Here is a 26,388-nt window from a genome sequence, read left to right as displayed (position 1 = left end):
CACGAAAGCGGAAGCTAACTATTCCGTTGCAAAAAAAGATTGCCTGGCTATCATTCGGGCCATAACCAAGTTTCGTCTTTACCTCTACGGCCGCCCGTTCGACGTCATCACGGAACACCATGCGCTCTGCTGGCTGTCGTCCTTGAAAGATAATTTAGGTCGCCTCGCTCGATGGGCGCTTCGCCTCCAAGAGTATGATATTCGAGTACTGTACCGGTCTGGTCGTGAACATTCGGACACGGATGCCTTGTCTCGCTCCCCAGTGTCGGGCCAGCCCAATTATCAGACATTACGAATATGCCAGCCTGCCCTCACCGCCACGGATATGCCTTCGGAGCAGCACCAGGATCCATGGATTGTTGCTATGCTGGCTTATCTGTCAGACCCATCAACACCTTCTACTGGCCTGCATTGCGTCGCCAAGCACAACACTTCGCTGTTCGTGACGGGCGCAAATGGTTACTCGTGGTTCCTCGGCATCTACGTTCGGACATATGTTCAGCTCTTGCCGATGACCCGCATTGCACACATGCAGGAGTACTAAAAACCTACGCGTGCCTGCGAATTCGTTATAACTGGCGCAGGATGTATGAATTCGTCCGCCAATATGTCCGCTACTCCCTCGCTTGCCAACGCCGCAAGAATAGCCCTCATGCCTTAGCTGCTCCGCTACTACAATTGCCTTGTGCAGGACGGGCTTTTGACCGGGTCGGATTTGATCTTTATGGGCCCCTTCCGAGTACTTCAGATGGCAACCACAGGGTAATTGTGGCGATAGACCATCTCACGCGCTACGCGGAAACTTCGCCTCTGCCCAATGCATCAGCGCGGGATGTTGCCTGGTTCCTTCTGCGTAATATCATGCTTCGCTATGGAGCCCCCAGACAATTGCCGAGTGACAGAGGCCTCGTCTTCCTGCCTGATGCTATTGAAGCCCTGCTCAAGGAATGCAACGTAATTCATCGTACTACTATTGCATACCGCCTGCAAACTAATGGGATGACTGAGCGCTTTAACCGTACACTTGGCGATATGTTAGCTATGTACGTCGCTTCTGACCAAACCAATTGGGACCGAATTCTACCCTTCGTGACGTATACTTATAATACCGCCACACAGACCACTACAGGATTTTTCCTGTTATTCCTTCGTTACGGACGCGAGCCTTCCTGCATGATGGACACCATCCTTCTGTATCGCCCTGACACAACGGAGGCTACTACCCTGTCCAAAGCTGCTGCATCGCGGAAGAGTGCCGAAAGCTCGGCCACACATTTACTTCGGAAGAGCAGCAACGACAGAAGCACTTTGGGGGTATTCCCTCCTCTCCGGCCCCCTATGGCCCTGACTAATTAGTGTGGCTTTGGGTTCCCGCTACCAACCCTGGACCTTCACCGAAGCTTGTTTCCAAGTACAAGGGTCCCTACCGTGTCGTCAGTCTAGCGTCTCCTCTGAACTATTTGGTAGAATCCCTTTAGCTGCCTTCCATTAGGCGCCGCCGAGGGCGCAAAATCGTGCACGTTCAGCGGCTCAAGCAGCACTTTGATACACCTGTGCTATCTTGACCTTAGGTCGCCAAGACGGCTCCTCTTCTCCGGGGAGGCAATTGTGCTGGAGAAGAACGAGCAGCAGGCATTGCTTCGAGAAATACGATGACTACGAGTGCCTCGAAGCCTTGTGCCTCTGTTGCCGAAGCTCTGTGTCCTCCCGCTGCGGTGATCTGCCTTATGAGCATTTCGTCAATTGAACCATAACGCCTCTTGACAGTTTACTTAACTCGCCACCGTGCTATACATGCTAAGCTGAGCGCTCGGCTTGCGATGGCGATACCTATGGGTGGCAATAATAATCTTAAGAAAAGAGGGATAGTAATGACGTTGCGTTGGGTGAAGGAGTGCTTGGCGCTGATTGTCCTTTCTTTCTTTTTTAATAAATGTTTCTCCTCCTCCTCCTCCTGGGCGCTGATTGCCATTTCAAAAAGAAACAGAAAGAGTGAAAGTAAAAGAAAAGACAGAAGAGGAAGGATAGCGGTACATTTAATACGCAAGTGTAAACGCTTTCCGAGTACGCGGAAGCGTTGGAACGTTCTACGCGGAGGAGCATGCACTCTCCTCTTTCGCAGTAATTAACTACGTACCGTAAATTCTCGGAAGCGAGCTTGCCTTTGATTCAGTCTGTCAGATGCTGCAGTGCAATTAAAACCATAACATTGACACCATATGGCACTGACAAGTCCCACATCTCATTAATCACCGCCCTTTACTACTACGGCTGATTGAACCGTCATCATCACTAGCTATATCTTAGGAAGATATCAAAATACTACTTTGTGTTCTACACTTAAAGAATTTTCTTTTTGTTGCTCTCATTTAAATACCGTTGCCTGTAGTTGTATTCTACGTATATAGCAAAATATTTCTATGTAAACAATTTACGCGGGGTGTTTGCTCTCCAACGTAATTTGCGGGGTTTCCTGCTTCAGAATGTTAGCTGCAGCTTATAAAAAAATAGCATCGTGTTTATAATAAATATTTTTTCTTTGTGTACATCAATACTCCGTAACCCGTACGCTGTGACGGAATATGCGTTCATAAGCGATAAGAGTAAGGGTAAACAGAGGAGCTCGATTTTTTTGTTAGTAGCAACCATTCGTGTAAAGCAAACATACAATAAATCAGAGCAAGCATATGGGGAAATTAACGGTTATGTTAAAGTAAAAACTAGAAATAATAAAATTTAAAAAAGGAAATGAAAGCGTACGTGAAAGAACGACCTACAGGCAGGTGCATGGGAACCGAACACTCGCCCTCCGCAAAACACACGCGGTGCCCATCCATTGATTTGCCGGGGTGTTGCTGTTCTCCGGTCACCTTTTCGTGGTCGTTTGTGTACGTGTAGAAGGTTAGATCCGGGATTGTTAGCTAGCGCCACTCAACGGCAATGGCGCCGGACGTGCAGCGTCGTTTCCAACGCACGCTTATCGCGGTGCGCGAACAGTTCACATATCGCACGCCTTCTGCGTAGCAGTTAGCTTCTGGCCATAAGAATTAGACAGGATAGCTGCTTTTTTTACGTAAATCAACGACTACGTATGGTGAAATGAATCGTCATACTTCTGCTTGCGACAGACAGAAGTGATTTTTGTTTACGGGTCCTTTATTCAAAAAGCAAAAAAAATTTCCGCGAGCAGATATCAGGGGAGTTGACGTCAGCCGCACGTGTAGAAGGTTTTTTTTTGTGCTTCCCGATAGTCACCAGATACCCGTGTAAAAAAGAACTGAATTGAACTCGGAAAGTATGCTTCGCAATAAAATCATATTACGTTTCGAATACAAACAAGAAATGCGATGATAATTATGCTCCCAACTTTTGGCACGTACCCGCAGCGAGAGAGTGGCCAGGAAGCTGGCAATACAAAGAGAAGATTGCAACAGTACTTAAATAAATTGAAGATACTCATGGCTGAACGTTATAATTTAGATAAATAATTGATTATTAAAAATAAGTGACAGACACCAACCACCCAGTTAGTTTGCCTGAAAAGTGGGAGGTACAGCAAGTTTACGACTGCAATGTGCACAAGCTGTATAGACAACGGGAAATAATTTGTGTCTATGGTGCTGAAGGTATCCGAACATATTCCGGTAGAGCTTCCAGGGCTTGTGTCAGAGACGGACGTAGAAGCCTGCGATTAAGTAATTAACAATCTGGTTTCCAAAGCTCAGCTAGCACATTACCAGAAAAACGATTTGCAGAGGCTCTTGGTTGTTGTACGGTTATGCAAAGCACTGCATTTAATAATGATGTCGAGTGCCACATGTGAGAGTGAAAGTGTGAATACTTTCAATGTGTTCCGCAACGTTGCGCAACTTCTGTGACAAACCAAGGTGCTTAGCTGCGATTAGTGGATTAATGTCTCAACCCTGCTGCATATAGCACGTGCTGGAAAATTTAAAAACTATGTTTTGGTGTAGCTCAGCTGCTTATAATTGCTGTGAAAATATTTTCTTGCAAAACAGCACCGTAAGTCACTTGTGCACAAATACGCACAAATGACAACATTTATGTGAGCTACTTCAATGCTCTCAACATGTGACGCAATGGTGAGAGAACCAAGACCATAAACTCAATCCTAGTACGTTTTCTCATGAAAGCGAGAGTACTAAGGGGACAATTTTGTTTTTACGTAGACATAGGAGCACATATAGTCTACCATATAGCCTACCAGCAGGCCACAATTAGGCCTTCTGCCATGTCACTGGTGCCTGCACAAACAGCTTGCATGCTCGGATACCAGAAAAACCCAGGCAGTTTAGGTTCTAGTTTATGCAAGACGCTTGCGTCCCCCAAATGTAAGGCTATTTGACGTAATCTTAAAATCCATATCACAACTGTTGCGCTTCACACTAAAGTCCACATTATGAAAATCAAGGCTGCCAGAAATTTGCATTCATAACATCAGTGCTCTCAGGCGCGTCCACATTTCACGACAGCGCTGAACGTCTTGACGGATGCAATTATGATATTCCCTAATTTCCTCCCACAGACAGAGGAATCTTGAAAGGTACAGTAACAACTTTTGAAATAAACTATAGATGTACGAAGGAGAAAAGGCCGGTGTGATAGGGCTTCTCTATCGGGGTACTACATAAGAAAACACAATCAACAACACTTATGCTCAGTTTACTTCTGAGCACACGAACATCGCGTTCGTCCTTAGGTCTGAGCGCTCACCTGTTGTCTTTAGGCACCCGGAACAACCTTGCAGGGCTTGTTTTTGAGGTATTTGTGCACCACTGCATGATGCACGAGAGGTACACTCGAGCGCGACTTGAAGGTTATCGCGCGAGTGTCAACCAGCCCAGCACTCCAGGCACCTGGCGGCCGGTTTCGGGACAGGAAAAATCATGATTTCGCACTCTTCTCTCCCTCGTTCGCTGGTACATACAACAACCATCACCCCTCGACAAACTCACCGCCCTTTCTCTCTATTCTATGCTTTCCATTTGTTGCGATAAAGTGTGGACTTGGTTACCTCGTATCTTCGCGGGCTTAAGCTAATGTTCTTGGTCACCCATTCTTCCTGGCTCAGCAGCAATGACGTTACATAGGCTAGATACAGCTTCGTAACGTCCAATTTCAGATAATACCGAAGAATACGTCGTGCGCACTGCGATCACTGCCGGTTCGAAGAATCAAAAAAAAAAAGAAAAAGAAAGAAACTGATAGCCCAGCAGGGAGTGACAGTTGCTGAAGGAACAGCAAAAAGAGTGAGGGGAGCAGGCCTGATACCTCCCTCGCCTCGGCAGAGAATTCTGGGCCATGGCGCTGTTCGCGTTCCCGGTCGACGCTCGCGCGATAACCTTCAAATCGCGCTCGACTGTACGAGTCGTGAAACGGGTGAAACATCGCGGAGAACAAGCACACAGCTACCGAGGACCATGAAACTGACGAAACTATCCACGTCGGTCAACGCACAACAGCGCAAGCTTCGCTATAACAGTAGATAACGAAACATGAAACGTCATGCAGCGGGCTGAGCTGGCCCCGGGTCGGCGGGGCCGTACGGCGTGCGCGCGGAGACGGTCCAAGGTGAGGGAGTTGAGAGGGAGTAACGAGCGAGGGAGATTGGAGAGGAGTTGGGGGAAAGGGCTCGGCCACCTGGATCGGCGCTCGTGCACGCGACGATCTGCGAGGCCGTGCAAGGGAAGCAGATTTTCGGGTTCGCCCAATACAGAGATGGCGCCAATTACCTCTGCCAGCGAAACCGGGGGAGTTTCCCTCCACTGTATATATCACGATTTGTAGCGTGCAAACGCACTTTATAAGAGCAAGAACACAGCTCGACCGTCGCGGTGACCCCAGCGCATCGCAGCTGGCAAAACGGCTCACACGCAGTATAGCACACGCGGAATGGCAGCGATAACAAGGCGATAAAAACCTATCACTACTGATCTATCATTCCTTCTGAAAGTTGCGAAGGAATGGCGTTCACCACATCGCGGCAACGAACCGCACACACATAACAGACACCGATTGCGTATGCTGGGGGCGTCGATCGGACACTACTTATTTCGCCACGCACTGAACATGTGTCCTGCTCAGAATGCACGTATATGTGATGGACTTCCCGTTTGCGACGCGCACTGGACGCATGGAACAAAAAATCAAGTCGACGGCTTCAGACATTTCTTCCGACGCTCTCGCAAGCACAACACACTTCCTGCGCTCCGTCTGTTTCTGTAGGCGATCGCACGCAATCACGACGGCTGGATGAGTCCACCGGCTTGCTGCCTTCGGTGACTATCTTCGTGGGTGCGAAATAACTCTAGTAAAAATCATAAGGAGAGAAATAGACTGTTTCTGAGGCGGCTGTAGTTTAGGCCTTGCGTAACCGCTTCGAGCAAGCGCCATGTTTGCTGAGGCGACACCCGACATCGTCCGCCTCGGTCAGCCAATGAGAGACGAGCAGACGTGCGGACGGGAAAGGTGCGACCGCTCGTCGCTCTCCACTTGACAGCCATCAGCACGCGGCCGGGCTAGGGCGGAACGGACGGGCGGATTGACCATGTCTGGGCCCTTAAGGAAATAAACTTAGAAATCAGTAATTTTGATGAATAAATTAAAGCGGGAAGAGTAAAAGACGGTTTAGTAAACAGTCATTATGATAGAGCACAGAGAAACGTAGGAAGTAGGTATATATAATTATAAGTGAGACAATGAGGGAACAATGAAATGATTAATACCATTGACACTGAAATCGATTAGGTTTACAAATGAATTGCTCTATGGCGATGCATATATCCTTGTTTGAGTCTGTGTGAGGTCCCTGTGTGAGTGTCCAAGCACAGAAGCTATGATAATCAGCAGCACCGGAGAGTTCATTAGTGGGAATCGCATATTGCACGAGCGCTGAAGAAGACGAGACTTCGTCGTATTGTTTTCGATTGATGGCCGAAACTTGATACGACGAAGTCTCATTTTCTTCAGCACCAGTGTAATCTGTGATTCCCACTACATGTAATGAAGTCTCTGGTGCTGATCATCATCATCATCATCATCATGGTCGATCCCCGAGAGTAGGTTGCGCCATTTTACTAGGGAACAAAAACAAGAACAAGAGAATGAGAGAAGTTTAATGATGCGAAATGCAGAAAGGTTGCCCTGAGGTACATTCCTCTAGCCAGCTACTATGCGTGGGGAGAAGGGGAATAGGGAAAGAAAGAGAACAGAAAGAGGCGCATGATGGGTGACGATGACGAGAGAAGGAGGATGCAAATCATATGGCAAGCAATTTGGCATGCTCAAAGCCTACAGTCCAGGCCGGTACTTTTTAAAAAGTTCAGTAACGCCTGGATGCCTTTGAAACTCGATTGAGCGTCTGACCAAAGACGAAGAAGAAGGCCTTTTCGTGCGTAGGGCAACAGCAATCGACGCCGATTCAAGGGAGACATGCCCACTCTAAGTGCACTCATCGGCTTAGTCCGTCAGGTTTCTTCGTCCCTGCTTGCGCAGGTCAGAGGTCGTGGACTTTCGCTAAACTTCGCTTTCATGCTGTGCGCAGTAGCGTCGCTATGCCTGTTCGACCCCACCGAGGCGAATGCGCACCAGAGAACACTCCTTCGGAGGAACGTTGCCTCTGAACTAGAAGGTACGTCGCTGCTGGAAATGGTATCCATGCGAGTCATAGCTGCGACATCCTGTTGTCTAATTCTATGCACCCCTGTGCACGCATTGAACTGACTGAGTTTGCGGTATGTCTGCATGTCTGTCTGTGTTTAAACTATTTCACGCCAACTTGGGTAACTCGGTACGTGTGAGTGCGTATGTGCCGCTATTCAATGAAAAAAGGAATTACGCTGTGCGGGGGAACTCGAGCTGGCGTCACATGTTCAGGCCCGCGCCACACGCGGATGTCGTGGCGGCATTCCTGCGTAGATGCCGCAGCGAGTCTAAAAGGAAGCGCGAGAGAGGAGTCCGGCTGCAGTGCACGCCTCATGCATGACGCAATTTGGGAGTGACAATACGGTGGGGATCTACATTGATTCAATGCTAATCGCATTAACGTCGACCTGATATGGTTGCCGCCAGACTATTTACGTACGTATTATTGACATCCCCAATCAATCAATCAATCAATCAATCAATCAATCAATCAATCAATCAATCAATCAATCAATCAATCAATCAATCAATCAATCAATCAATCAATCAATCTTTGAAATACTGGAACGACTTGCACCTCTGGAACATACATCCGGCGTCACAGGTTGCGCAGAGCGTGCCGAAGGCTACAATTGCCGGGCACTGAGACTCGCTTCCAGCGACTTGACTCCATGGAACAAAATGGCTCGCTAGTCTTCACCAATGCTTGAACAACAAATATCGCCTGAGATGTCGCTCATCATTTTGTTGCTACAATTTTCCACTGCGGTGACTTACACCTGGCGCGCTATCATCCCTCATTTCAGGACGCGCATTCTATCTTATACCACCGAAGGTCAAATGCTGTAAGTGTAAATGTTTATTTCTTCTTCATATTTCACTTATGCACTTTTACCACGAACCTTAGTTTCCGCAGCCTTACCGGGCTTCTTCAAAGTCTGAAATAGTGCTCCCCAAATTACAGGAACTGCTCGTCGAAATACTAATATTAATAGTAATTGTTAATGTTAATAGTAATAGTAATTAATGTTAAATTGAGGACGACGCAACGAGCTATGGAAAGAAGAATGATAGGTACATGTAACGTTAAGGGCTAAGAAAAGAGGAGATTGGGTGAGGGAACAAACACGAGTGAATGATATCTTTGTTGAAATCAAGAAAAAGAAATGGGCATGGGCAGGACACGTAATGAGGGGGGAAGATAACTGATGGTCATTAAGTGTTACGGAATGGATTCCAAGGGAAGGGAAGCGTAGCAGAGGGCGGCAGAAAGTTAGGTGGGCGGATGAGATTAAGAAGTTCGCAAGGGACAACATGGCCACAATTAACACATGACCGGGGTAGTTGGAGAGGTATGTGAGAGCCCTTTGTCCTGCAGTGGGCGTAACCAGGCTGCTGCTGCTGCTGCTGCTGCTGATGATGATGATGATGTCAAGAAATCATCGACGCTATTGTCAACGCAAGCGAATACCCGAACGCGCCTTGGATAGCTATTCGGTTGATTAAAGGAATTGTGAGGCTAAGGAAGACAAATCGTTACAGTGATGATATTTAAGTGACGTTGTTTCATCGCGTAATCCTGCAAAGAACAGAGTCGTTAAATAGCACACGCGTCGCGGTAGCACAGGTGGTTTTACTTATAAGCCGATTCGTGTAATGCGGGTCGTCTCAAGCAGTGGCGTAGCCAGGAATTTCGTTCGTGGGGGGCTCATTTTGCAGCTCGGCCTCCTCCTTATAGAATTAGTCGAGGGATATATATATATATATATATATATATATATATATATATATATATATATATATATATATATATATATATATATATATATGTGTGTGTGTGTGTGTGTGTGTGTGTGTGTGTGTGTGTGTGTGTGTGTGTCATTCAACAACCTTGTTTACATTTTAGTACATATGCAACGACCAGGGGGACATCTCAATGACGCTGTCCTTTGTTACCATGCATTGCGCAGCAGGAGCAGCTGTCACCGCTCGTGTATTGCGAGCAATTGCTCCGAAATTATAGTCGCAACAGAGAGCGCATGTAAAAAAGCAGGAGTGCTGCAAAATATACGAGGGCGAGTCCAATGAAAGTGAGCCAATGCGAATGTATGATAAACGGGGTACTTTATTCAAAAGTGGTCACCATGAGTATTTAGACACTTGTCCTACTTACGAGTCGCGTAATTCCCGTCTCATAAAATTTCCTTGGGTTGCTGCCTCAAAACTCTGTAAATGACTACACGTCATCTTCCGACACGAATCTGGTTCCCTTGAGCAGTTTTTTTCAAATTTTACCAAATATGGAAGACGCAAGGCAACAGGTCTGGGCTGCATGAGGAATGTTGCAACGTTTCCCACTTGAACTTTGCCATTTTCGCATTAACCACATCAGCGACGTAGGAACGGGCAATGTTGTGAAGCAAGATGTTTCCAATGCTCAATTTTGCACGTCGTTTGCCGATCCGAGCTTTCACAATATCTGAAACGATTTAGAGTCTCTCCAGGTTTAGAAAATTCGATGACTAATGGCCCCTAACGATCTAAAAAGAAGTCAACACTTTTCCGGCAGAAATGACGGCCTTTGTTTTCTTTGGGAGTGGTAAATTCAAATGCTTCCACTGTAAGCTTTGCCGTAGTGTTTCAGGCTAGTAGTAGCGGCACCATGAGTCATCCCCGGTCACAATTGCAGACAAAATGTCGTCACCCTCATCTGGGGTTCTTTGACGTGCACTTAAATCTAAGTACACGGGTGTTTTCGCATTTCGCCTCCATCGAAATGCAGCCGCCGTGACCGGGATACGATGGCGTGACCTCGTGCTCAGCAGCCCAACACCATAACCACTGAGCAACCACGGCCTTTTCAATTGTGTTGGGGCTGATTGCGCGGTGGCTTTGGCCCGGCCATGGATCGTCTTTGTAACTTTCATGTCCTTCTTTGAACAGTTTGCTACAATGCTTCACAGTGGCCAATGAAACGCAATGTTCAACGCATACGGCAGCCATATGGCGAATAATTTCTTTTTAAGAAACATCTTCATTTGTCAACAACCTCACGACACCAAGCTGTTCAACTTTTGGAGTGTCCATTATGTCACGTAACCCTGTTCAACCCAGCGTATGAGAGCATTAAAGAACATTTAACCTCACCTCTGCATTTCACCTCTAAATGAGATGCGTAAGTGCTACGCGCATGCCTCGAAAATAATCAACCGAACCATTACTGCGCGGAGTGGCTTGTCTAACTTTCATTTGACTCGCCTTCGTACATTAGAAATGCGAAGATACATTGGAATATACAAATATGAAGATACAGCGTGATACAGGTCAAAAATTGGCAATGGAAACAAAGTTCACTGCGCATAGACAGAAAACCTCGCAACAAGATGTTTAAATATACGTATAAGTCTCCAATAAATCTACGTACCTAAGAAAAAATCACTAAATACAATGCGTCAAACAAGGCAAATAAACAGGTTGCGCAACCACAGATTAACAGATCACACTCCCCCCTCCCTCCACTCCCAAAATGTATCGCGTGCGGCAGAAGGCGGCGCGCTTCCTCCCCGCTTTTCTCCCTTACGCGCGCAAGCGAACGCGTTGCATTCCGTCGATTCCTTGCAGTGCTGGCGGCGAGCGACTATGCATTGTTTCCTTTTCTCGTCTGCTAGCCGGAAAGCGTCCAAAACTCTGCCAGGTGAATTTGCAGTCGGCCAGAGAAAAACGAAGGTGCATCCAAGTGCGCCGCGCGGTTGTCGATGCAGCACGAGAAAAACGCATGCGCTCTGGCTGGATCGGCAGCCCGCTGGTTGCGAGAACAAAAAAAAAAAAAAAGATGAGAAAGAGGCCTAATGTATGAAGCTAAACATTTCGACAGAATTGCCTGTCTGGTTGGGAAATTGATTAGAACTTGAGACTGACTCCAACCAAATAACTGAATTTTATTAGCCCGACGTTTCGGAGCCCATTCGGCTCCTTCTTCAGGGGGTTGTTCTTCGGGGGGTGGCGGTGTGCCGCTTTTAAAGCGTCTTTTTTGAAGAAAGGAGGGGGGGGGGGAACACGGGAGGTGGGGAGACACTCCACAGACGGAAAGGTGGGGGGGAACAAAAGGAAAGGGGGGTTTGTGTTGTTGACCGCTTCCAAGGAGCTGCGATGACCGGTGCTGGGTGGAGTGCTCACGAGGGTGCCCTTGATGGGCCGCGGGGGGGGGGGGGGAGGTTACAGGGTCGCGCCGACGTTCTGTGTTGGTGAAACGAGCGGGAGTCTATCTGGCTGTGCGTCCTTTTCTTCTTTTCGTCATGTCGCCAAGGCCATGGACATAGACCGAGGGTAGGTTGCCCTTCACACGGTTTATGTTATTCTCCGTATTCTGAATGTGCCATGACTCCAGTAGTAGTCTCTTTCGCCAGTTCGTTTCTGTTTGAAGGATTTCAGTTTCCTTGAAAGCAATTTTGTGGTCGGCGACTTCAGAGTGTTCAGCGACGGCGCTGCGAATACGGTTGAATGTCCTGACGTCGTTCTCGTGTTGTCTGATCCTTTCTTTTAGATTTTTGGTTTCCCCGATGTACGACGCCGGACAGTCAGCACAACTGATTTTGTAGACGACGCCTTGAGCTTTTTCTTGTATCCTCGCGAATAAAAGTCTAGGTAGATAAATAAATAATAACTTAGTTACAATGGTGGCTTAAGTGTCTTGGCATGGATTCTTTGGCGCAGGTGAAAAAAAATTCATATTTATTTCTGTGACCTGATGGCACAAATGAACCACCACAACGCTTTGTCTCATCGGACCTCGCTGCGTGGTTGTCAACTTGTATCCCGATGTACGACTTTAGAAAGGTCGATGCACCTTGGGCGTCAAATGTTTACAACACCATTAAATCCACAAAGTTCCGGAATCGAACATCTAAAGCACGACTTTGGAAATGTCAATGCACCTTTCGCATTAAAATGTTATGAGAACTTTATACCCACAAAGCTTCAGAATTGAAATCCAAGCGCTCCGTAGATTCCGCGGCCTCCACGACATGCCGAGACGAGCCCGCTCGCAATCAAAACGCCCTTGAAATTTTGTTCTCGGAGGGGCTCCTTGCGTTACAATATGTGACTCCAGATGCATGGGCGTTTCCGCGAAATCCAGCCCGATTTCGCAATGTTCGCGCTAAAATGTCTTTTCGAGCGTGAATTCAGGACATTCTAGACAAAATCGAGCATGATTTCCGGCGCCGAGAGTTGTTTTTGTCGGCGGCGCATGACAGCACGAAAACATTTCGGGGGGGGCTCAAGCCCCATAAGCCCCCCCCCTGGCTACGCCCCTGGTCTCAAGCGCCGCGTTGAAAGGCGACTGCCATTTTTCTTTCCTGTCGAAGCCCTACAGGCCACAATGCCACAAGAGACATGTCGAAGGCTAAGCAGCGTGCCTATGAGCCACTGCGCACTACCCCACGGAAGCAATGCCGACAGATTGGGTTGGTCAAAAGGTAAACATCACTGCTCCAATGAAGATGGAGCAGTGCTGCTCCGTGACGGTCCGTCGAGAAGTCGTGGCGAAGAATACAAGTCGCATTGCCGAAACGCTGTTGTTATAGATATCTATTGTCTCGAGTCTACTTTGCCATTTCTTGTGAACTAAAAAAGGAGACAGAGAGGGAGGCAGCACGACTCAGCAAAGAAGTTGCCCCGTGTAACGCAACCGCGATACAGCTATAGAGAACGCGAAGCAGAGTTCAACTCACGTGAGCGCGCCTTGGCTGGAATAGAAACAAGCGTTGCCGTCGGCGCATATGACAGAGGTGTGCTTGTCTCTTCAGGGAAAGTACTATTCAGCCCGCATAACACCAGTCGGAATGGCTCAAAGATTTGTACGTGCCTTCCATTAAGAAAGTTCGAGAGAGAAAGAGATTGTGGAGAGATTTTCGTAACACTTTAGAGATTACGTTTAGGAAGCACAGCTCGTGGCCTGAGATCACAAAGGACCAGATATCGGCGTACGTGCCTGGGTGGTTGGGGACAAGTTATGTGTTCGTTTACAAGTGTTTACAGGGACCCAGGAACACATATGAGGACCATCCATATCTCACTCTATCCATAATCACCAATAAGCACAGTCACGCACTATGTCAGCTTCCTCGTATGCACTCATGATTTCCCTTGGAAATGTCCCGTCTGCATTTCGCTAGCAGTCGCTGCTGCATCCCCATTGCTGGCTGTTGTTCAGGTGTGAGTCTTAGTGTGAACTATAAGCCTCTTAGTATGACCAGAACTCTTGTACGACGAGTAATTCTGTCCACACAAGGTGGACCAATATGACAGAGAACATTTCACAGGCATAGAAATAGAGAATAATGCGAAGATGCCAGGTGTAGACGGAGTTGTTACCACGTGGTTCTTCATTTCAGTGAGAAAAGATAGGGCATTTATCCGTCTGAGACGAAAAGAATTACAAAAGTGTATTTCTTAAGGTGGTGCATTATTTATGTTGTGGTGGTAGTATTCGTCTGTCGTAAAAGAGAGGAAGTGTAACACGGTATATACACTTTAGCCTAGAGTGCACAACACATTGTTATCAGGCGAAAACAGTGACATGAACAACAGGAAAGAAGCCACGCGACATAACGCTAGGTTAACAAATGACCATTTGGTAACTGCTCCGGCGAATAATATAGCAGAAGGAACAGTACACACAGAAAGGGCACTGTTCTTCACTACTGCTCGCGGATAATCCGTGTCTAAAATCGATAACATGGCCTTGCACAATGAGCCGTTTTATTTCAACAGAAATGGTGGCGTACGGATGACATTGCGACCTCTGAAATTTGGTGCGTCGGCTCGTTTTTACTACACTTAACCTTTACTCATGATAATCTCCACGACGCCCAAAGTTCTACCCTTACGATTCAGCCTAACGCTTTTACATCTGTGAGTCGACAGGCCACGACATCGCCGCAAGGGTACGCGTGGGTCAAAATGCCGAAGCAAAAAAAATATATATATATATAAAGGGAGGAACAAGCTCATGGGGAGTTTGTTGCTGTTAAGGCGCGGCTGTGGCTGGCATTTGCCGATGTATATCCGTCGTCTATGCGAAACACGTTAAGATCGCGCACTTTGGTCCAGTGTTAAGCGATATGAGACAGTATTTACTATTCATTCAGGCAAGACTCTAAAGACGCCAATGAATTCTGGTTAAAAACGAAGCGATAGCTTATGAAAATTTTATTCGGCCGAGAGGACCATGGCGACAACATCTAGCGGCTGTTGTTTTATCAAAGCACGCATGTTTGTATCACTCGCTCTAGTCACTGAATTCGCACCTTATAGCATAACCTCAGGAGCAGCCTTAAGCGACTGCGGGTTGAAAGGGTCGACTACTTCGAGTTTCCCTTACGCTAGCGTGATTTTGGAAGAGTATATAGAAAAGGTGTGTAACACGTTATCTACCCTACCTAATTTTTATGAGAGAATTGGGTTAATAAAAGCATGTCTTTCTCACGAATATGCATGTATGGGAGTAAATTGTCTTGCAGTGTACTTCACGGCGTGGCCTGCGGCTACCTACTGCCACATAGTGAACCTGACTCATGAGTACACATACGACGATGCCGATTACGTGTGCTTTATTTGGATGCGCATGACCGTTTTGAGTATGATCACCACGCCGATGTACCGCCTGTGTCACCTGATGAAGCTCTTCCACATCGAGGATCACGGATTGTTGGTGCAGGACACGTGAGTGTATGCAAGCGATGCCCTTCGAACGTATGCGCAGCGAGCCCGTGTATGTGTGGGCAAGAAAAACAGTTGCACAGATTTTTTTAGTGGGTAACAATGTGGTAAAGGAATGAAGTGAGTGTAAAGTGTGATATATGCATCTTACTAACTCTTAGGAAACCACGCGTTAGGGCCTGGACATTTAATTGAGCCGTGTTGGTTCCAGGCAGAACGCTGACCCCCTAGGAGCAATTTCTAGCGTGATGGTCACGGACAAAATTCTGTCATGGTTGGTCGCTTGGGCTGGGCGTAACAGCAGCAGTGTTGGTTTTACAAAATAATCCTTTGGTAGACAGTGATTTGAACATAGTAGCTTGTTTCCAGTTAGAGAAGTTAGACAACATTTGCAAGTTATGAAATACCTGCATAACTAACAGCAAAATTTCGTAGTCTCAGTAAACAGCGGACCCAATCTACAGGAATGTAAAATAAAGAGCAATATGAGGCAAACGAGACAACACGGCCAAATGTATAGGAAAATATAGTACACTTAGTGAACTAAAGCTAAACTGAACCGCATATCTTACTGGATTCTCTCAAATTTGAAAAGTTGCCGAGGTTTGAATTAATGATACCGAGCAGTAGTGCAAAAATTGTAGGTGTTTAAATATAGAAAGGTGCCCAGTACGCAAATTCTTAATTTGTTATTGTATTGTTTGCTTATTGTAATTTGCGCTCGCTTTTTCTACAACATTATATATTTTACGCAAACATTGGCCAATATATATTTTACGCAAATCTTGGCCAGAGCTCCTGCTTTGACAGTGACGATAAACTGCGCTGTTTTCTTGTAAAGACTTCACAATACATGTACATTGACAATTAGACCTCGCAAATAAGACACTTTTATGTTCGGTTCAGTTTCAATCCGCTGTAAGCTTTATACAGAAAACGTTCAGTTAAATATCCGAGATGAAAATTAAAACAATATGCAGGGGCGAGGCTCAACCCATTATGTTAGGGGAATTCAGAAATTAAGGATGGGGCTCGACGAACGGAAGCACCCGGTTTATATAGATTGTACGAACCACGTTCAAACACGGCGGCGGGCTAGTTGGTTTGAATTCATGATAGACTTTGTAAGTGCCGCTGAACGAGGACGTAGAAGGAAACAGATAGAAGATACAGGACTACCTTCAACTATACATCTTTTTTCCGCACGCATCGATAAACATATACCGAACGAGAGGAAACAAACAAGCTAAGAAATAATATTCCGTGGTGCATGTCAATGAACCGTAGAAGTGTCCATGGCACCATGAACATATACACTGGAATAGTTACAACGATAAATCGACGAATCATATCTCTCTTTCAGATAGCGACACTGATGGGTTGCTCACGCACCTTTCTTCTAATTTTTGCGGCCTATGAAATTGCAAAATTAGGAATAATTTGGGGTATTTAGGGTATTTGTGGAGCGGAAATAACTGGACAGAGAATGATCAAGTGTTAGTTGAATGCCGTGCTGATATTAATGGTTGCTGTAGTGATGCCGAAAGTAGCCTATCAGGTGACATGAATACCCATATACAGGATCTAGATGGCTATACCCACAACAACGGGAAGTCAATGCTAAAGCTTTGTGAGCATCATAACCTTGTTATCGTGAATACAGGGCCTTTGTGTGACTAGCAGACCACGTGGGAATACGGCAAACGCCCATTGATTACTATCTGATAATTGAAGGAATTCATGCTGAGTTGAGAGAAATAGTCGTTGACGAGGAACGGTATAGCAGCATAGGGAGTAACCATAAAGCCAAAATCTTTAATACGAGATATGCAGTTGGGAAAGAGAGGAAAGAGCGCAATATGGCCAATCCATACATGAACACTGAACAAATTACGAATATATTCGCAAGAGTCGAGGAAGAAATTGGCAAATGGCCAAGCGAAGAGGCTGAATGTAGTGAGCATCTAAGCTTAATAACTAAAGAAGTACGAAAAGAGAAGCAACATGTTCGTGGGAAAGGGAAAAAGTGACCGAAAAGCTGATGAGCAGGGACACACATGGAGGATTACCAAACCACAGAAAACATCCCGAGAGCACAGGCAGGCAAAAAAAGCGCAGTTGCCGCGGGATGAAGTAGCCAGAATTTGGGGAATATAAATTATATCCGGAGAAAAAATACATGGTTCAAATACTGGTGCAAGCAATTATAAACGGTGAAAGTGAACGTTGGTTGTCAGAACTGTGTGAGGAAAATAACTCTGCACCCAGATTATTTTGGAACCACATAAAATTATTAGGCAGGAAGTCGGGAGCCCTACAACAACATATCCTAGCCAAAGTGGAAACAAACTGGAAGCGGACGCGGCTTTAAATTACATCCTAAAAATAACAGTCGAATCTTTCAAAGATAATGGCGAGGTTCCAGTTGCAGAAAAAAGAAGGATCAACGATAACCAGAGGGAAAAGGAGCTGGTGCTGACAAATTTCGACTGGAAAAAAGCTGATGAGAAAATTTCGAAGCGCACAACCACAGGGTTAGGCGAGGTTCCCGTTAGGCTGATTAATGGACTAGGACAGAAAGTAAGGAAGCTCTGTTGAAAGCAGTAAAAGAAAGTTTGAAACATAGACGAAGACGAGGTGGTTTGCGACAAAGTTTAATTTATAAAGGTAAGGGCGAGAATGATAGAATTCACTCGTATAGACCGTTGACCTTTACATAGGTAATATACAGCTTGGCAACGCAGGCAATTAAGCTTTAGCTTCGAGCATGCGCAGAGAATAATGACATTTAGTGAGAACTTCAGAATGGCTTCAGAATAAGTAGGTGTTTTGATGATAACATATTTGTCGTTACTCAGTGCATAGAAATATCAAGAGTAGAAAGGAGACCGTAAGATGTGGTCCTTTTAGACATTACAGCAGCGTATGGCAACGTAGACCGCAACGTTTTGCGTGATATTCTGTAAAGGAAAGGAATGGGTGACGATTGTGTAGAGCTTTTGAGAGAGATTTCACTAGAAAATACCGTTTGCGTTGAATGGGGCGGGATGAGGAGGAAGGAAAAAGTTGATATGAACAAGGTGCTGAGGCAGGGGTGCCCTTTATCCTCACTGCTGTTTATGATGTACAAGGTTAGGAGGGAAAATGCGTTAGAAGGAAGTAATATCGGGTCTAATCTCTCATACATACAGCTAAGTAGAGTCGTAGAGCAGCAGCTTCTAGGATTTTTTGATGCGGACGGCATTGTGTTGCTAGATAACAAGCAGTGATATGAAACGTCTGGCTAATATATGTGCACAGGAAGGCGATAAGGTAGGTCTGAAATTTGAGTTAAAAAATTAGATGTTATGGTATTCAATGAAAACAACGAATAGACAGTGACAATACTGGGCCACGAAATACCTCGGGTAAAAGAATATAAATACGTTGGTATATGAATAAGTGAAGGAAATATATTGTTACGGGGATGCTGGGAGTATAGAAAGACTGTATTTACAATACATATACAAGATGAGTCAGAGTAGTTAAGATGGCTAGACACCAACAACACAGTAGCCACTGTCTCGCGATTTTTTTCTTCCTCTCTTTTCTTTCACAATTCCGTAACAGGACCCCTGGGTGGTGAAGCGCTGTTTCGACGCATGGTAGGCGAATAATTATGAACGAAGTATGGCTTCAGCCGGGAAACGTGCACGACGTCAACAGGCGTGGAACTTGAGGATGCATCAAATTGTATATAGGGGTGAATTATCGTAATTTAAGCAATTAACTTGACGTAGTACTTCATAAATCCCTGTGTAGTGAGACAGATGCTTCTTGGAGAGGCCAACCCGAGGACATGGTGACCAAAGAAGCAGCCAAGGTACTCGGCGAACTTAACATAGGAATGGCACCGGTCATAACGCTCTTTTTGTTATGCTGCGGTGCGAATAAACAAGATCGGCCGACTTGACGTGCCATGTGAGTGCGAGCGATGACTTCACGAGCGTACGCAATTGCAACATGTGGCAAAGAAGGGAGGGTGGTGTCAAACGGAGACGTGCGGTCACCACCAAACAAAAGATAAAAGGGTGAATATCCTACGGTGTCATGTCGGGACGAATTATGCGCGAAAGACCCGTAGGCCACCGTGGCGCCCCAGTCGCGGTGATCGTTGGAGACGCACATCCACAGCATCTCTGTGATTGTTCTGTTGAGACGTTGCGTAAGAGCGTTCGTTTGTGGCTGGTAGGCTCTGGACAGCTTGTGCTCAGTGGTACAAGGGCGGATCAGGTTGTCCACAACTCGAGACAAGAAGCAGCGGCCACAGTCTGCATGTCCCTGTCGATCAGCACCATGGTGGAGAATGACCTCGTGGAGGAGAAAATCGGCGACGTCTGTTGCGCAAGTAGTCGGCAACGCCTTTGTTATCGCGTAGCGTGTCGCGTAATCAGTAGCGACGGTGATCCACTTATTCCCTCTAGTCGTCGTCGAAAAGGGGCCAAGCAGGGCAAGGCCAACGCGAAACAATGGTTCAGAGGGAACTTCAATTGGATGGAGTCGTCTGAGTGGTGCCAGGGGAGGTTCCTTCCGGCGCTGACCCAATTCGCAATTCGCCTGTGCAACGTGAAATTGTTGCATAACGACAGATCGCAGATGAAGGACAAGGGGCAACTCTGGGCCATCAGGGTTGATCTTGCGGCGGTAGACGATGCCGTCGTGCCACCTGAACACGCGGCACGTGCCGTCAGTACTGTCAGATTGCGCTCCGGCGATGATAGATTGTAAGGATTCGTCGCGTCATTTTTCAGTGCGCATGGCGGCCATGTCAGTAAAAGCCATTACGCAGGTCACCGGATCATCTAGCGGGATCAGGGGGATCCACGGTGTGATGAGAGAGGCAGTCAGCGTCTTTGTGGAGGCATCCAGTCTTGTAATTGACTATAAATGAACATTCCTGGAGCTGCAAAGCCTAGCGACCAAGCCATCCTGACGTGTTCTCGAGGGAGGACAGCCAGCATAGTACGTGGCGTTCTGTAACAACGGAGAATGTGCGGCCGTACAAATATGTCCGGAACTTGGCGACAGCGTAAACTAAAGCCAAGCACTGCCGCTAGGTGATGGAGCTATCACACATTCGGTATGATTCTGTTGTTCGGCGAGGACAGCGCCGATGCCATGGCCGCTTGCATCAGTGTGGACTTCAGTCAGTGCAGATAGATCAAAGTGGGCAAGTATGGAAGGGGTGGTCGAAAACCAGACGAGAGCGACGAACGCGTGCGCCTGCTGCGAATCCCACGAGGATGGCTTGTTCTCCTTTAGAAGACCTGTGAAAGAGCGAGCAACGTCAGCGAAGATTTTGACGAAACGGCGTAAGAACGCAGGCTGACGAAGCAGCGCACGTCAGAAGCAGAACGTGGCACAGCGAAGCTGCGTACCACGGTAACTTTTCCGGATCTGGTTGGACACCCGATGCGTAAGTGAGGTTTACCAACGCGGTAATCTGACGGTGCACGAATTGACATTTCGTGGAGTTCAGTTAGAGGCCAGCTTTTCGGAAGACCGCTGGAATTACAGCGAGTCAGGTAATGTGGCTGGTGAACTGGGGAGAAAAAAAAACAATAACGTTATCAAGATAACACAAAGAAAGTTAGTCCATTTGTAGCCTCGCAGAAGAGAGTCCATCATACGTCCAGATGTCGCAGGAGCATTACATAGGCAAAAGGGCATCACTTTGAATTGATATAAGCCATCCGGCGTGTTGAAGGCCGTCTTCTCGCGGTTCATTTCATCAACTGAAATCTTCCAGTAGGCGGATCGAATTTCGATGAACGAGAAGAATTTAACTCTATGCAAGCAGTCCAAGGCGCCATCGATGCGTGGTAGTGGGTAGACGTCTTTTCGCGTGATCCTGTTTAAGTCACGATAATCTCCGCAAAAACGCCAGGTACCATCACTCCTTTTCACAAGGACGACAGGCGAAGCCCAGGGCTATCTGATGGCTCGATGACCCCTTTGCGGAGCATTTTGTCCACTTCTGATTGGATGACTCGACGTTCAGCATGCGATACACCATAGGGACGCCGACGAATAGGATTCGTGTCTGCAGTGTTTATAGGGTGCTGAACAACACATGATTGGCCTAAAGGCCTGTCGCCGAAATCAATGATGTCACTGTAGGGTTCAACTGGGAGACGGTTGTCCGTCGCCGGTGCAGAGGTGAGGACAGGTTCCATCATATTCGCGAAGTCATCCGTTAAGGAACCAGAGCTGTGAGCTGCTATTGGCGCTAATAAATCACTCTTCGCATTTAGACTCCCAATGACCAATTCGCAACCACAAGAAGATCTTGACAAAGTACATGCCGGCCAGAATCACTTGAGGGCACAGGCTCAAATTCAGAAGCGGTAGAACGACGTTGTTATTCGTAACCATGACCAGCGTATGCGGAACAGCAACGTCCCGGTTGAAAAGCACGTCGATGATGGGGCGAGTCACATATTCACCGTCAGCAACCTGTGTCGTGGCGGTCAAAGTGACGTAAGTAAGTGCCTCGGGTGACACACTCACATCGTGAAGCGAGCACAACTGCGGTATGGCAGTGCTCGGAGTATCGGCGAGTTGATGCAGTTCCAACTTAAGAATGCCGGTGGCGAAGTCGATGAGAGCAGAATGATTGGATAAAAAGTCCAACCCAAGGATGAGGTCGTGAGGGCAGTTGTCGATCACAGCAAAGAGAAGTAGGCCGGCCGGCTATACCTAAACGCGCAGTACACATTCCGAGAACAACCAGCACATCACCGTCAGCCACATGAAGCACTTTGGATGCTGCTGGGTTGAGGACCTTCTTTATAGGTCGACATAGGCTAGCACTCTTCAGAGATACGTGGGCTCCCGTGTCGACGAGTGCTTGGACAATGACGCCGTCTGTTTTAACGTCAAATACAATTTCTCCTTGTGTGCACGGACAGCGGATTTGCTGCAGTAGTAGGCAGTGCTGCACCACCTCCGAGGGCTGCATTTCTTAGTTTTCCGAAAGGGTGCGGCTAAAAGCCACAGGGGACTAAAGGCGACGTGGCTCTGGCGAACGGGAAGATGGCGACGCGTTTGTGGTGAACGAGACTCGTGTGCGATGGTGAGCGACTAGAAGTGTTGTCGGCGCTGTTACACTCGGCGGTGGGCGAAACAATGCGGGCATCAAAACGGCTCAGGTTAATCGGCATGCGAGGTGTTGAGGGCCACAAGTTGCGTCAATATCGGGCGACAAGCCCAATGCGGCGACAGGTGAAATATATTGGCTGGTCGTCCGCAGTTCTCCACTTACTTGGGTTGCGATAACGCGGAGATAAGCGTCGGGGTGGAGTGAAATTAGTAGAAGGGCGTTCATTAGCTCTGGGATTAGTAACACCACAGACAGAATGTAAAATAATGTTTTGGACCTCCTGGCGATCGATGGCTTGTACGAGGGGAACTGAAGAAGTGGTAGCATTAGGGCTACGCGAACAGAAAAGTGCGGGCGCCATCGCATCCAGTTCATGTCGAACGATTCGCACCACGTCATCTTATGGCGACGAATGCTTCTGTGCGGGTTCATCTTCACACGTCGACGTTCAGGCTGTATTGGGAAGCCTTGCGAATGGTTGCAAGACACGTCGGCATTTCGCCTGCTCGAATTGTAGGCAGTCTTTAATGATAGCGTCAACTCTAGAGCACCTATTGCATGTGCGAAATTAAAGGCATCGTCAGCAGTGCCCTTCAGCATGCACCCGACATTCTCAGCTTCTGTCACGTCGTGATCGGCTTTACGAGAAAGTACCACCACGTCCTGGATGTACGAGACATAGGTCTCCGCGGGGGATAGGGCATGGGAGGTCAGTTCCTGCTTTGCGGCAAATTTACGGCCAGCTGGTTTGCCAAACAACTTTGTCAACTTCTCTATGCATTAGTCCCAGCTGGTTAGTTCCTCTTCGTGGTTTTCGTACCACATCTTTGCCCTGCCTCTTAGTTAGAACAACAGGTTAGCTAATAATAATAATAATATTTGGGCTTTTACGTGCCAAAACCACTTTCTGATTATGAAGCACGCCGTAGTGGAGGACTTCGGAAATTTTGACCACCTGGGGTTCTTTAACGTGCACCTAAATCTAAGCACACGGGTGTTTTCGCATTTCGCCCCCATCGAAATGCGGCCGCCGTGGCCGGGATTCGATCCCGCGACCTCGTGCTCAGCAGCCCAACACCATAGCCACTGAGCAACCGCGGCGGGTTAACAGGTTAGCTAGTATAAGCGTAGGGTCCCATCTGTTTATCCCCCTCTCGCGTTTGTACATAGCCACCTACTCTTCAACGTCGGCGCCATCGGTCTCGCAGAAAGTTCCACGATCCTTGGGTTGCAGAACCATAAGCGAAGGCGACAGCGACTTATCTGGCGATGGTGATGTTAAAGGCGGCAACGACGTTGATCCCGCATGCTCACTGTCATTCATGGTGCGCACGGTGATGCAACGTCCACTGCGGAGTTCCGTTTCCAGCCGTGGTAACATGCACCTCCCACCAATATTTTACGGGGATGTTGGGAGCATAGGAAGGCTGTATTTACAATATATATGCAAGGTGTGTCAGAGTAATTAAGATGGCTGACCACCAACAACACGCCGCAGCCAGCGCGTCGCGATCTTCTTCTTCTTCCCTCTTCTTTCGTCCTTCCGTAACAATATATATGTACACATAGGAAAAAACAATAACTGTAAAGGGCAAGACAAAGGCGACCATAATGAAACAAAGAGCGCTATGGGGACACAATAGGTACGAGGTGCTTCGGTGCATGTGGAAAGCTTTAATGGGTCCAGGAGTTATATTTGGAAATGCAGTTCATTGCTTGAAATCAGTGGCACTGTCAGTACTCTATGCAACCAAAGAACAGTGGGACGCCTCGCTTAGGACGCTCACGGGAAAACTACAGATGGAGCTGTGCAGGGTGATATGAGCTGGACATGTATTGAAGTGAGGGAAGCTCACAGTAAAATTATGAAGAATGACTGAAGAACATGGAAGAAAGTAAATGGGCTGGGTAAGCGTTCAGGTATTTGTACAAGAATAACTTTGATTCATAGTGGAGGAAAGGATCTAGGAAGCTTACTATTAAGTATGCGGCCTGTATGGTGAGCAACATGGCAACAAAGAACGTCAAGCGGGAAATCATAGAGGCTGAGAGAATCTCATGTGTAGCGGCAATGGAAAAGAAACCTGTTATGAGTAACTGCATAGGAGGAAAAAACGAAATCAGGAAAGAAACACTATCATAACTCAAAGGGAGGCTCATTACTTTTGGAAGCGTGATCAGGATTCCCGCGAACACGCAGTTTTAAAGCGAGATACAAGAAGGAAGAAGAAACATGTGCTTGCTTCGGTAAAGCTAGGGAAACGATGGAGGATGTTTTATTTTATTGTGAAGATATCTGGCGGGCCGATGATTTAAGAATGACTGGCCTCCTCGAAACCGTTGGGGCTAACGAGAGCAGGGGGAAAGTAAACATGTCCGCAATAGATATGAGTAAGAGGCGATTGGAAAATTGGTGGAAGAAAGGTACGGAAACGACAAATAGCGGAAGCGTAGAAAAAAAAAAAACTTCAGAATAGGGATTAAGAAAGTTTGGTGATATGAATTCACCGCGGGTAATTTTCTTTGTGTTCTTTTTTTTTCACATAGCTAGGACATTAGGAATAAAATAACAAGAGCTTGGTGGCGCGACCCACCGCCCCGTTCCAAGGGGACGCTGATAACATCCATCCATCCACTGCGACCCACACAACAGGCCGCGCTTCTACTGGGACGCTCGGCTTCGGGCATAGCGCTCGCCGCCAAGGTTTCCCGGTAAACATTCCGGTTACATAAGCTGCAGTTGCCGCGAAGCGTGAGAAGCAGTCAGGGATCTTCGAATGCTATTGCGTTCCGCTCTTAAAGGCAAATAAGAGGTTTCCCTCTTTTTTTGTAAAACGTATGTAAAAGTTTTGTGGGCGCTTAAGCTTCGCCTTTAAGAGTAGAACACGACATCATTCAAAGATCCCTCACGGCATCTCACGCTTCCCGGCACCTGGAGCATATGTAAACGTAATGTTTACCGGGAAACGCTCGCCGTGAACATATATGCACGAAGACAAGCTCTGTGGTAGAAACACGGCCTCTTACGTGGGCCCGTATGCGGCGGAGGCGAGCGCCATCTGGTGGCATTGCAAGGAACGGACCGCGCCGCTCTGTGGCCCCCGAGGCACCGACGCGCTGGCGTGCGCAAATGGCGGACTTCGGTTAAATGCGTGCATTTATACAGTGTATGAGAGGTTGTACGTGTTTCTTTTTATGCTCAATACTCGTTTCTTTATGCGAGTGCATGTCGGATTTTTTTTACAGCGTGCTCAACGAGTAATATTGTTTTTATCTCGATGCATAGATTGCTACAGGCGGACATGCTGACGTGGGATGATTGCTACTTTGATGTGCGGAATGAAACGAAACGATCTGCAGATTGCACCGCTTGCAAAATCGCCGTGGTTTGTGCCCGTAAGTCCTGCTTCAACATTCGTACGCGATGTTTCGAGGGCTGACGGAGGAATCGCGTGAGTTCATCGCTGTACCCGGGAAAACTGTTCGTCGACCCTCGTGCAGTACTATAGAGGTAGACTGAGTTGTACAGGCCTAGGTCTTTTAGCCTTGTGAACAAAAAAGAGTCTGTTTTGATGGTGATAGCAAATTAACAGACAGCTATACGAAGTAAGAATAGTAGTTTTTTCTCTCGTACAAACTTGTAAACATTCGCTTACTAACCGAATTAACAGGCACGGTGTCAAGCGCGCACCGGTAGACATGAACACATCTCACTCCATGACCGCGGAAACTCGCTCTCAAAACGCAGGAGTGAGGAACCGCGGTAGCAGCTGCGAGCGAATTTAGCTTCGCGCTGTTTTGCTTCAACGCGAGCTAAGCGTCGAGAGCACAGTGCATGCCAAGCTACCTGCACTCGGAGC

General features: G+C 47.2%; 1 protein-coding gene across 3 annotated transcripts in view; it reads left to right on the top strand.

Annotated features, from left to right (window-relative positions):
- LOC135921310 (uncharacterized) overlaps positions 1–26,388 on the top strand; it is a 143,371-nt gene that overhangs the window by 64,297 nt on the left and 52,686 nt on the right. For all 3 annotated transcript variants that reach the window (XM_065455637.1, XM_065455638.1, XM_065455635.1), the window contains 2 exons: positions 15,189–15,390; positions 25,815–25,924. In XM_065455637.1, coding sequence (XP_065311709.1) covers positions 15,189–15,390; positions 25,815–25,924 — 312 coding nt within the window. The remainder of the gene's footprint in view (positions 1–15,188; positions 15,391–25,814; positions 25,925–26,388) is intronic.

The sequence above is a fragment of the Dermacentor albipictus genome, chromosome 1 (assembly GCF_038994185.2).
Source record: "Dermacentor albipictus isolate Rhodes 1998 colony chromosome 1, USDA_Dalb.pri_finalv2, whole genome shotgun sequence".
NCBI lineage: Eukaryota > Metazoa > Arthropoda > Arachnida > Ixodida > Ixodidae > Dermacentor > Dermacentor albipictus.
Note: the sequence above shows the minus strand (reverse complement) of the source record. Positions and strands in the feature narration are given on the sequence as shown.